This window comes from Coturnix japonica, chromosome 10, assembly GCF_054131305.1.
Source record: "Coturnix japonica strain WE chromosome 10, WE-NBRP24, whole genome shotgun sequence".
NCBI lineage: Eukaryota > Metazoa > Chordata > Aves > Galliformes > Phasianidae > Coturnix > Coturnix japonica.
In genome coordinates, this window is record NC_140672.1 from 5627728 (window position 1) to 5640558 (window position 12831).

Genomic DNA, 12831 nt, shown 5'->3' on the forward strand with positions numbered 1-12831 from the left:
TGGGAGACAGCTTGCCACGCAACCCAGCGCTGCAGGAACGTCCCTGGCGCCCAAGAGAGCAAGAGCAGCATGCTCCTGAGGCCGGCCTACTTTTCCACTCCTTATCGCTTACGGTGAACATACAGCATGAAGTCACGGTGATGCCAGAGGAGTGGGAGCCTTGGGAGGACCCGCAGCACCCACCTTTCACCAGCTCTGTCTGGGTAGAGGAAGGCTGCTGGCTGCGCACCGATGAAGATGACGAGTGAGCACCCTGCAGTGGGGTCATGTCGGCGCCCACATAGTGGCCCGAGGTGGTAGTGGATAGACCGATAGTTATAAGGACAGGTTGTTTCAATAATAAATCGTTTCAGTTGTCACTTCAGTTTGGTCATTCACTCCTTTCCTTGAGGGCGAGATCTCAGATGCGATTTTAATTTTGCCAGTGAAAACGTGCAAGGCTTTGGCTTGGTTGAACGAGGTGTACTCCCGCAGGGAACTCATCCTGATACTTCCATCACCCGCCCCTCATCCCGCCCTGCTCGGCCCTGGCTCCGCCCGGCTCCCCGGGCTGCGGCTGCATGGAGGGCGGTGTGAGCGGGGAGCGCGTCCCGTGCCGAGCCGACAGCCGCCCCATAGCCATGCTGCCATGCTGCCCAACACTGGGTAAGGCGACCTGGGCTTTCCTCCTTCCTTCGACGGGGCCGCGAGCTCTGAGCCACAGGAGCTGCCGGGGCAGAGCTGGGGCCGGGGACGGGGCCGGGCGGAAGGACAGACGCGTGCTCCGCAGCCCCTTGAGGGCGATGGGACGCGGGGTGGAGGCCGCGGCTGGGCACGGTGCCCCCGGAGCGGCTGGGTCGGACCCGGAGTCCCGCTCGGTGCTGTTTGCTCACGGGCCGAGCTGTGTGCACGTCCGGAGGGCAAAGTGCAGCTGTGGGTTTGCTGTGGAATCTGAATTGAGTGACTGCTGTGGCGTTATTTCTGCGCTGCTAATGAATGGGGACATACGTTGACCTTATTCGTTCCCGTGTGTTGCAAGCAGTAGTCATGAGATCCTGTACGAGTGCAGAAAGCGCCCACGGTGCAGCCTGTGGGCTGCCCTGGTTGCGGCCGTGCCTGCTGCAAAAGGAGCCCACCTGCATGATTCTAACTCCCTGAACCTGTCCAGTTAACATTTCTCTTACCCCTTAGGCTGTTCAACCATCCAGACTATTATGTATTTACTTGGATACAAAAGTATTTTGAGAGATGGTAATGAAAGCCTTGCTAATGTGAATGGCGTCAGCTGTTATCACTTTGGCCTCAAATCCTTTCATTCTATCACAGAAGTCAATCAGGTTCACCAGGCTTGATTTTACCTACTGAGATTGATGATGCATTGGAACATGCTGCCCAGGGAAGTGGTGAAGTCACTATCCCTGGTGATGTTCAGGAAGGGTTTAGGTGTGGCACTGAAGGACATGGTTTAGTGGCCATAGTGGGGATGGGTTGAAGGTTGGACTATATTGTCTTTTCCAACCTTCCAAGTTCTAAGATTACCTCTCATCTATGGCTAGTTTCTCATGTCCTGGTAAACCATGTTCCTAAGCAAGGCACTACCAGTGTCTGCTCTCACTGAATCACCCATGCCACTCAGCAACGCCTTTTCCTTGTTCATGCTCTTCCTACCCACATTATAGCAGATAAACAAGTTGCCACTGGCTTCCCTTGCAAGTCTCAGCTGCAGGTGAACTTTGGTTCTCCTCACACTGTGCTGATATGCTCATGCAATATTCCCAGTTCCTTTTTATCTCACTGGTGCTTCCACTCTGTGTGACACCTTTGTACACAGGGGCTCAGTCACAAGTCGTTTGCACAGCTGTGTCAGCCTGCTGGTTGGTTGGACAGACTTGTGGGGATTTATTGGGTTAAATGCAGTTACTTGCAAACTGAGTTTTACTGTGAAAGCCTTAAGGAAAATCATGGTCATTTTTGAAAATCTGATTTTTGGCTCTTGTCTTTGGCACCCTGCATTGGGATTGTGATCCTGGACTTTGCCTTTACAGCGTGTTGAGCTACTGGTCCTCTGTGTTCAGAGGGCCAAAAGAATTAAATTACAGAGAGCTGCACTGAGTATCAAAACGTTAGAATTGGTTGGTTTTGTTGTTTTTAGAGGTCACTCCTTTTCTGCTTTTGGAGAATGCAGCAGTTCTGTTGTGGGCAGCCTTGGATTATTGTACAAAAAGTCTTCAATGGTGGTGAAAGGCTTTTCTGTAGCTTTATCCATTTATTCTGTATTTTGGGTCTGTTTTCCTTGTAAAATGTTGAAGGCAGTTGCCTCTTGCTAAGACTGCAGTGATTGTTTTTGTCCCCAAAGACGGCAAGAAGTCACTGAGTTCCAGATTTTGCTTGGTTCCCCCTCTTGTTTCCCCTCTACCTCCTTCACATCTTCAGGAAACTAGCAGGCTGCACGCTCTTCATCACTGGTGCGAGCCGGGGAATTGGCAAAGCCATTGCTCTGAAGGCTGCCAGGGATGGTGCAAACATTGTGATCGCTGCCAAGACAGCAGAGCCCCATCCTAAACTATCTGGGACTATCTACACAGCTGCAGAAGAGAGTAAGTTGTAATCAGGGTGGGCTTCAGACTGTGGGCTGTGTGTGTGTGTCATTGCTTAGTTCTTGCGTATGAGTGGGAAACTGCTCTGACTCTCCTAGCTCCCATTCAGCTTTAAAAGAATGAGCCCAAGTGCTTCTCCTGCCTCCCAGGAATTCTGTGAGGTATTGAAGTTTGATGTTAATGAATACACATGTGCATAAAGGTAAAAATGTTATGTTAATTAAAATGTGTGGTGAGCCATGTACATTCTCAGTGTTAGGATTTTGTTGTGGCATCCCTATTCATTATGCAGTATGTAAAAGTCAGAGTTTGAAAGGTGTAATTTTTAATGCATTCACTGAATGAGAAAATCTCAGTAGTCAGTTTGTGCAGTCTGAGAGACAAATTCTAAGTGTGCTTTTTTCTAATCACGCAGTTGAAGCAGCTGGAGGAAAGGCATTGCCATGCATCGTTAATGTGAGGCAAGAAGAGCAAATTATCAGCGCCGTGGAGAAAGCTGTGAAGACATTTGGAGGTATGCTGAGGGGCAGGGGAGTCTACCAAGCAGATTATTCAATGAAGAAGAAGAGGAAAGAACAGCCTAACCTGCTTTACTCCTGTTTTTTCTTATTTCACTGCTAATGTGAGGTGACTTACTTTAAAACCAGGGATTGATATTTTGGTGAACAATGCAAGCGCCATCTCTTTGACCGGCACTTTGGAAACAGAAACCAAGAAGGTCAATCTTATGATGGATGTCAACGTACGAGGAACCTACCTCACGTAAGTGCTGAGGCAAAGCCATTTTGACAAAATGTTTAATGCTGTCTCAGTTTGTCTGAGATCTTGGTGCAGAGAGTAATAATAACTAAACGCATATATACTGTATTATTTTTCAAATGTGGTTTTAAAAATGAGATAAATATGTGAGCAGAAGGTAAGAAATATGGGACTAGATGATTCTCTACACTGGTAATCTGGCTTGTTAGCACATCATGGTTTACTCCCTTTCCAGAACTATTACAAGGAGACTATTGCTTCCGAACATCTGGAATATCTGCTTTAGTAGAAGTTGCTGCACAGCTTGGAGGATGCAGCCCAGCTGTTAGACATAAATGCTATTCCTGAGATAAGTGAGATAGGACAGGTTTTTTTCTGTTCTTTTCATCAGTTAAATACTTGATTACAAGGGAAGGGTTTCAGCTCACCATTGGACCTTTGTGAAAGTGAAACTACTGCTCTGCTGTAGTAGTAAATGTTCTGTAAAATAAGAGATGACTGTCTTGCTTGATTCCTCTCTTCCAGGTCTAAAGCGTGCCTTCCCCACTTACGGAAAAGTAAGAACCCCCATATCCTGAACCTCAGCCCACCTCTGAATATGAAACCCACGTGGTTCAAAAATCACTGTGGTAAGTAGCATCCATTGCCTTTGCTGTTATGTGTTGAGAAATGTGTGAGTAACTAATGACGTGTGCAGGAGCGCCAGCCAAGAATTCCAGATATTGTGTTTTTAGTGCTCACAAGAGACTGACAGGAATGGTTCCTCAGAGCGTTTTGCACTGAAAGAAAAGGTGAAAGAAAATTGTTTTCTGATAAAACACAGTACAAATCTCATGCCCCTAGCGTGGCCTTTATATTTCCAAGAAGGTTCTGCACGTAAGAGTTAAGAGTTTTTCATAGGATTTCTTAATACTACACCATGTTTTCTATTCCCAATAGAGATAGGAAGGCAAAATCTTTTTTTCTCTATGCTTCCACATTTGATTTGATAGCGATAAAGCTCATTGCTGTCTTTTTAAATAGAAATTATCTTTGAGGAGTGAAGGAGGCCCCATTTGCGTCTTTGGGCTAGAACATATGTTGCTCATCTTAAACCTGTGGATTATCTTTTAAACTTCAACACTCGGAACATGGTTAAACTCCTCTTGCAAGTCCATGTTCCTTCTCTGCAACATCCCCTTCTCAGAGTATACAAAAAGGATTTACAGCGTGCTTTTTTCCTTTTTTTTTTCCCTCCCCAATTCAATACTCATGTAAAAGGGTCAGTTTGTATCTGAAGGGGGTGGTAGGAGCTGGGAGAGTTTCTGTACTCTAGGAAGATAATGCTTTGACCCCAGAAAGTTGATTTTTCCGTGACTTACATCCTTCAAAAGTAAAATTCTATGTGTAGACTAAATATGTATCCTACTAAATATGGGATTTTTGTGTGCTTTTTGTAGCCTACACAATTTCTAAATATGGCATGTCCATGTGTGTCTTGGGAATGGCAGAAGAATTTAAAGGAGAAGTTGCTGTCAATGCTTTATGGCATAAAACAGGTGATTATTTTGAATTTTTGTGTTTTGTCCTATACAGGTGGTCTTATTTAGGACTGATTCAGGACACCGAGCACTTCTGTGTATTTTTTTGTGATCAAAGATGTTGTGTGGGTATTGGCTTTCTTTCCTAGTTCTCACTGTTGCCTTCCTATTTTCACTTAAACTTGCCTTCAGCCTGAGCACATTCTGCTTTTTCTCCTGTCTTGTCACTGCTCCTTTCAACATGACTCAAACTTTGGTTTGCACACCATCCCTGAGTAGTATTGGACATTTATGTCAATATTTAGAATCCCCAGCTAGTTAGATTGCCAGGAAATAGATGAAGCTGACAAGATATGTACCTCTGTAGATATAAAAAAAAAAAAAAATGTTTTGGCTGAGTGGGAAATCAATTGCTTTTTCACACAACCATCCAACACTTCTTGCAAGTCACAGCACACTGAAGGGCCGCATAGCAGAAAAATAACTTGGTGTGCCCATCTTATACTAGCTCCAGTTTATTGTCCATGGGTCAGTGAGGACCAGGGCTGCTGTTGAAGGTTTGGTAGCTGCTGAACAAAGAGACCAGTGTCTTGAAAGCATTAGAAGCAGTAAGTGAGCTTTCAAAATTTGTATGTATCAGTGTTTCCTTGATGAAAACTGTTCATGTTCTGAAGTATAAAAGTTTGTAATGTTCAGTCTAGGAAGAAAAATGTTGTTTTGAAAGGTTTATCTGCCAAAACAAAAGTTAACTACTTTAGAGAGTGAGAGAGGTGACTTCTGTAGTATCTACATTACAATTACAAAGTTTTTAATTTAAAGAACATCATATATATGTGATCAGCTTCAATGCTGGAGATTAACACTGTGCTAGTATGGTTCTATTGGTTCATCCAGCTCCTTGAAACAAGAAAATATGCTGATAGTGAGATGTTACGAGCTCTCAATTTAACTAAAAGTGAAAGAGGTAGCCTGCCAAAAGGATGTAAGAGTGTGAATGAGTAGTAGAGGTACTGCAGGGTCAAAGTGGAAGATGCCGTATGTATGAATTAATGGAAAACCAGCAGCACTTTGTATGAAATAGATGGAAGGATGTGCAGATTGCAGGACAGTAGATGGTTTTTCATATCAGTCTTTGCCCATAGTTTTGCTATATTTAGAACAATAATAATTGGCTGTAATGTGAAAGTAGAGGAGCATAAGCCAGGAAAAGTTTGAGTTTGTGCTATTGGGTTTCTCATCTTTAACTTAGAGTCACTTTGTTATCTCACAAGTTATTGTGGGGCTAAAATTGAGATTTTCAGTATGGTAATGGCTGCAGAAAATGTTAATTGCTGATGCACGTTCACTTTGAGAAAGATAGTTGTCCTGTTAGTTTTTCATGTCCTGAATAAAGCCAGAGGAAGTCTTTGTGTGGAAAGTATTGATAGAAGCATTGAATAATATGAATATTACAAGGAGTTCTTCCCTTTATTCCTCTTTTGGTTCCTTTAATACTTTTCAAGTAAGGGAATCTTTACACTTTGAGGATTGTTTGCTGGTTGACCATTCTTCGCTGGTTGATGGTATTTCACAGTTTAGTCTTCTCATGATTACTTTCATGTGAGAGGAGAATAAAGTTTATGCATTTGCCAAAGAGATGAGTATGTGATGTCATTAGTGTTAAACTTGTAATTTCCTGTCCTCTGAATTTTCCAGCCATACATACAGCTGCTATGGATATGCTGGGAGGATCCGGAATAGAGAAGCAGTGCAGAAAAACTGACATAATTGCAGATGCTGCATATTGCATTTTAACAAAGCCGAAAACTTTCACTGGAAACTTCATTATTGATGAAGTTCTACTGAGAGAAGAAGGCGTTAAGGATTTTGATGTCTATGCAATTGCACCAGGTAAAAGAGATCTTTAAAATGAGAAGTTTGCGAAGGAAGGAAGGCCATATGGGGAATATGGATATATTCCTTTGACTCAGTCAAAAGATGCTTTGCCTCACGTTTGAGAATGTGGATTCTGGGAAAGCACATAATAGTCCACTGAGGCTCTAATAATCAATGCCTATATAAATATATATATATATATATATATATTTTAAACCCATTAGCGAAAAGAAAATAGACCTGCACCACAAGTGCATGTTTTACTATTTACCAAATAGTGAGATAGTGTTTCTTCATCTTCAGATGTTTCTGACTGAATTTGTAAGAGGCTTCTGGGTCTGATTTTAAATGTACCAGAACCTAAACATGTCACCTCGTCTTCTTTCAACCTGTAGTTCATTTACTGGTAAATTGAGGTGCTGTTGCCTTCAGAATGGATTCCTGTTTGTGCTGTTCACCCTTACTTGGGCTTACTGTTATTGTTCAACTCCCCTTTAGGTCACCCCCTGATGCCTGACTTCTTCTTGGATGCTGAAACTGACATGACAGCCACATAATCAGAAGGCCGTGGAAGGGCAACCTCTGCATGTACATGTCGATTATTTGTGATGATAATGAATGCCTCCTCTATTTCAAGTTACTTTTGGACTACATTCAATCTATGTGGCAAAATCTCTTGTATTTGGGCTGTTTGATTTATGGAAGTGACTTTAGTGTCTGCAACTTTCCCAGTTCATAATCAGCACCTTGTTTTGAACAACCTTTTTGCTTTTTACCACCAGAGTTAAGTGGTATGAAGATTATGAGTAAATATTGCTGTAAAAAAATCACAAGCAATCAGCATATTTTGCAGGAGTGTTACATCTTTCTTGCAGTGTGAGAACTTGAGAAGCTTCTATTCCTACATGAAGTTCTCACAGTCGTACATGATGTGAATGTCTACAAGATGAAATAGAGAAGTTGTTTTTTTACAAAAGCATCAGGTTCACTTTTTCAGAATAGTGATGTTTCTATTGGAGGGCAAATAGGAATTCTGGATATGTTTTATAGGAGTGCCAAAACAAATATAGGAAAGAAAGAGGCTAAGTTTGAAAAGAGCCCAGTTCCCTTGAAAATACTATTTGTGAGTGCGCACTTAGACTTTTCTGCCAGGAACTGATACTGCCAACTGCCCAGATCTCCAACACAGTAGCAATTCACTGAGTAGAATAATTATTTCCTGATACACTGACCTTCTGCATGGCTTTTAGGGGCTGCTAAGCATTACATGCCTTATAAATTGCAAATGCTCTTTCTTAATGTTAAATGAGCACATTCACTGCAGTGTAGAAAGTTGCTGATTAAAGTAGTGAATTGATTCACACCTTAGAAGCTTTTGCAGAAGAACTGCTGAAAACATATATATTCTTAGAAAGATAAGTGAGATAGAGCGTTCCAGCATTTTACAGAGAATCCATCTGTTTCTTTTAGGTGCTTCACAGGCATCAGGTGGAGCCAAGCTTAATAAAGAATCAGCTTCAGCGGGGCCTGTTGCAGAAACATTCAGAGTTATTCAGGGAGAACTCAATAAAGAAATAGTGAAATCCACGCAGGGCGTCTTTCAGTTTGAATTGTCAGGTAAGACCATCACTTGTAAAATTCTCAAATGCTCACTTTTCTAGCAAGAGTCAGTCTGTATTTTCACATGTAAATACTTGTCTTTTATAACTGGTCTAGGAACAGGGACATCTTTGGGTGTGCTCTATAAGATGCTGCCTTTCAGAGCCAACTTCAGCACATGTGGGATTTACCCTGCTGCTGTTGTCACAGGGAGATGCTTTCTGCATCAGCAGCATGTGCTGCTCTTTTGGGGACTGTGGTGTGTTTTCCTGGTGTTTCATTTCTGCTGTGTCACCCTGCTGGCCGTGCTGCACAGGGTCAGCATGGTAGTTCTGTTCCAAACCCCTGCTGCCTCCAGCTCCACCAGCAGCCACTGCCTTGTCCCCTGACACTGTGGCACTGTGGGGCATCTGCTGGGGCTGACCTTGTCTGCACAGAGAGCGCGGGGCAGCTTCTGGCACAGCACCTCCAGCATGTCTAGCACGAAGATGGGAGAGAAAAGCAGGCGGGGGTAGCAAAGGGCAGGGCACATCAGTCCTTGTGGTGCTGCCACAGGTTCTCCCTGTTCCACTCAGGTGATGAAGGAGGCACTTGGTACCTTGACCTGAAAACCAGCAGTGGGAGTGCTGGGTTTGGGAAGCCTCCTGCAGCAGCTGATGTTGTGATGAGCATGTCGAGTGGCGACTTTGTGAAGATGTTCACTGGTGAGTAACAAACGGGTTTGGCAGAACTGAGGCAGCTACTGGTGGCAGGAAACATCTTGCTGATGGATGAGCTGACAGGCTCACCTCTCTTTGTGGTCTTGGAATTGGATGAGCTGTAGCTGGAAGTGCATGGCCTTTAAATTCCCTTCCAACGTAAGTCACTCTGTGAGTCCATGATTTTATAATAAAAATATCTACTGCTTTGTTCAGTAGCTATTGAACTTTTCAGAGCGTAGCTTCAGAAAGCATCCAGTCAATCTGTTGAACCTCTTTTCTGATGCTTTTACAGTAGAACTTGGTAGCAAAGTAACTACTATATGATATCGCAATCTCCAGTTCCTTTCCTTTTCCTGACGATTCTGTGTCTTCTTTTTAGGTAAACTAAAGCCAACCATGGCCTTCATGTCAGGAAAATTAAGGATTAAAGGTAACATGGCACTAGCATTGAAGCTAGAGAAGATGCTGACACAGTTTAATGCTAAACTGTGAGGGAGAAGCTGTACCAGCAGAACATCCAGCCTTTCTTTTATAATAGCAATGCTACATTTTAAAACGATAATCTACTTTTTTCTCTTTTTTTGTGTGTATAACAACTGTGGATAAAATGCTGATCTGTTAGAGAAGATCTAATTTAGTTTTATTAAGACTGAAAGGTGTTTGTGATTAAACAATTCCTTCTTGAGAATACTTCTATTACGTAACTGGTGTTTTCCTTTCTTACACTCCTTTGGAGCAATGCAACACACCTGAAGTGGGTTTTCTTTTACATATTTGCTTGCATGCGTGCATGTCCCATAAGAAGTCTGGGAGGATCAAATATCACCTTGCAGATCTTCACACAAACACACCCCCAGCCCAGACTGCCACAAACAAGGTAATCCCTCCCACAGCACCTGCGTGCAGCACCAGAAGGTTTAAACTACAACATGTTTACAGGCACATCACCTTCCCTCTTTAGCATGGAAAGAATGGAAACTCATGAGAAAAAGCACAAATGCTCTCTAAGTGGACAAGAGCACAGATCCTCCTCCTGGTTCAAGAGCACGTGCAAAGCCAGAGGTAGCAACCTCACAGTGTTGCCAACAGAACTGCTCAAAATGTAGGGCATTTTACTCCTAAGTATGTAGAGAATATTTCAAGACTTAGAATTTATTTTCTAACTCGTGCAATGGTCAAATAGTTTATAGTCTTCAAAGCCTGTGCTCAAACAAAATTATTTGTGCTGTAAAGGTTCCATCCCTGTTGAATTCTGGTAATAATACAGAGAATGTTGAATTCACTTATGCACTCTGCAGTCCCAGCGCCATGAAAAACATGAACGAACTTTCCTTTTGAGGTGACAGCTTGCCTGTGGCTGTGTGGTTGTTCCCACACTTGGCTACATTATGCAATACTGTATGTGTAATGCTGGTTGCAGCAGTGCAATCAGGAAGTATGCCTTAGGATTGCCAGGGCTGTTACATCTGGAAGGAGATGTAAGCAGATGTGGCTTGTTCTCATCTAGATAAGATGAAGAGTATTGAGGGGATAGTGCAAGAAAAAGAATCTTTCAAAAGCAGTCAAACAAGTGCTTTGCTGCATGACCTGAAAGGGTGATGGTACCAGATTGTCTTGGTGTGAGCACATGGTAAGATTTTTGTGTTAATAACTAAAGACCGTTAGATACGCTGCTGTTCTCTGAGCTGAATAAACATCAGCTGGCGGTACCTCATGTATGAGCAGAGGATGGGTGAGAAGGTGGTGTGTTTGGAAACTGGGGGTGGCTGGGATCTAGAAGATGCAGAGTGAGCTGACAAAAGGTAAAGGTTGAAAACAAAATGGGAAAAGAGTTTTGCCAGTTCCTCAGCCGGTGACCCTCCTGAGAACTGAGAGTGGGGAAAAATTAATCAGATGAAATTCCAGCTCCCTCCCTTGAAGACTGACAACGATTTTAGAGGCACATGTTCATGTTGGACTACACCTCTTTTCCCCTATGAATAAAAAACCTTGCTGTCTCAAAAAACAGGGCACCTTACCCTTCTTTGATCCAGTCTTGCTCAGATCTGGAGGAGCTGGAGAGAGCTGCAGCATAAGTATTCACATATAGTAGTACTGTTAAGCACAACCTGTAGGTGACAGCAGGGCAGCAGCACCTCCAGTGCTGTGGGCTGCTCATGGGTGTGTTGCTCAATTCTATGCAGCTGGGAGCTGCTTGCAAAATGCTGAATGTGCTGTGACCAGCACAGTGCAGAGCTTTTACTCTATCTCACTTTCTGCCTTCCCTCGGAATAAGGCACCTACTCTATCACAATTGCATTTATGTAAAAATGAATATTTGAAACCCTGTTCTTTTGGTTACTCAGCTGATCTCCATTCCCTTGTTAGTAGTCCTGTGTTTTTTTATGGCTTGCACCATCATTAGTCATCTGCCTGTGCTATAAGATTCTCCTTTATCTCTCGTTTGCCTACGCCATATTCAAGCATTTCCAGGAAAAGCTCAGGGTATTGAAATATCCTTGAGTGGTCTAAGTACTCTTTCAGAATATAGGGGGAAGGAATGTGCTTTAAGCACCCGCATCTAAGTAGCTTCTGCTACACTCATAAATTAGATCTAATCCAACACCAGTGAATAACAGCTCCCCTCTGCTTTATAGTTTAGCTGTTCTTTTGGAAACCTTAATTGTGAGTATTGTGTGAGAAACAATTGATGCAATTAGATTTGCTGGAAAGAATAACGACTGTCACTTCCTTTGGAACAAGAGGAAGTACACCATTTTGTGCTTTTTCTGTCTAATACAACAGCACATGTGAGATAACTAGTGACTAGATCTAAGGGAAGACATGTAATATGTTCTCTCCACAAGTAATTCAGCTTCAGCAGATCCACTGCAGTTACATTTTCTAAGGTACTTCAAACGAGATCAAGGCTTGGCTTTTCAAAAGATGCGTTTGCATGTGGGAGGGAACCTCTGAATGTTGTGCAATGAGCTGCAGCCTCTCTTCAGCCCCTAAATTAATGAAGATCCGTGTAAGTATGTTCAGCACACAATCAAAGTGCTGCCAAAACAGTCCCATTTAATGCAATTATCAGCTACTTTGCACTGTCCGTGCTTTCCCTTTGTTGGCACCTACAACACAATGCTGTCACAAGGGGAGCATGCAGGCACACAGCCCTTGGCAGCCCTTCTACATGATGCTGGGCAGAGGTGAAAATACAAAGAGGCTCAGTGAGGCAGGCACAGAGTGCCAGTGTCAGGTGCTCAGGTGGGGCTATGGGCATTCTGGGGACCTTCCCTGCCCAGAAAGTGTCTTTTTTGGCTCAGTGAGAGTGTTTTGAAGGCCCTCCAGGAAAGCATGATTTGGGAGTGGAAGATTGGTATGTCATGCTGGTCACACATCCATCCTAGTGCAGAACAGAGAGCATTCATTCACACTCCTACTACTGCTCCTTTAAGCTCTCCTACAGTCTGCAGTTCTGATTTACCAGCAGTCAGCAAAGAAATCATAGCTTCTTCCTACTCATTTGTCTCTAGCAGTCAAATAAAACCATTTGTGTCAAACCTTTCTCTCTGTAGCACCTGCTTTGGCCTGGAGGCGTCTCCCTCAGACTCACAGATAAGCATGCTGACCCTGAAGGATTCCAAACCATGGCTCTCACCACAGCTCCCCTCTCACCAAGTTGAAACATAACTTTTTACAGTTATAAACTGCATGTAAAGATCATCATACTCAAATAGAATGCACATGTTTTGACTTAGCCAAATGGAACTGTGTGGTAATAGTTACTTGCAAAGAGTTTGCTCTGCTCTCCAAGCCATT

General features: G+C 43.2%; 1 protein-coding gene across 1 annotated transcript; it reads left to right on the top strand.

The window, feature by feature from the left end:
* The first annotated feature begins 568 nt into the window (after nucleotides 1-568).
* Nucleotides 569-9186, top strand: LOC146759178 (hydroxysteroid dehydrogenase-like protein 2). Its single transcript, XM_085510598.1, has 9 exons — nucleotides 569-645; nucleotides 2413-2576; nucleotides 2992-3090; nucleotides 3224-3338; nucleotides 3861-3964; nucleotides 4775-4873; nucleotides 6551-6745; nucleotides 7229-8347; nucleotides 8905-9186. Exons 1-8 carry the CDS (start codon nucleotides 629-631, stop codon nucleotides 7285-7287), a joined length of 852 nt encoding a protein of 283 aa, XP_085366724.1. The 5' UTR covers nucleotides 569-628; the 3' UTR covers nucleotides 7288-8347; nucleotides 8905-9186.
* The last annotated feature ends 3645 nt before the right edge of the window (nucleotides 9187-12831 follow it).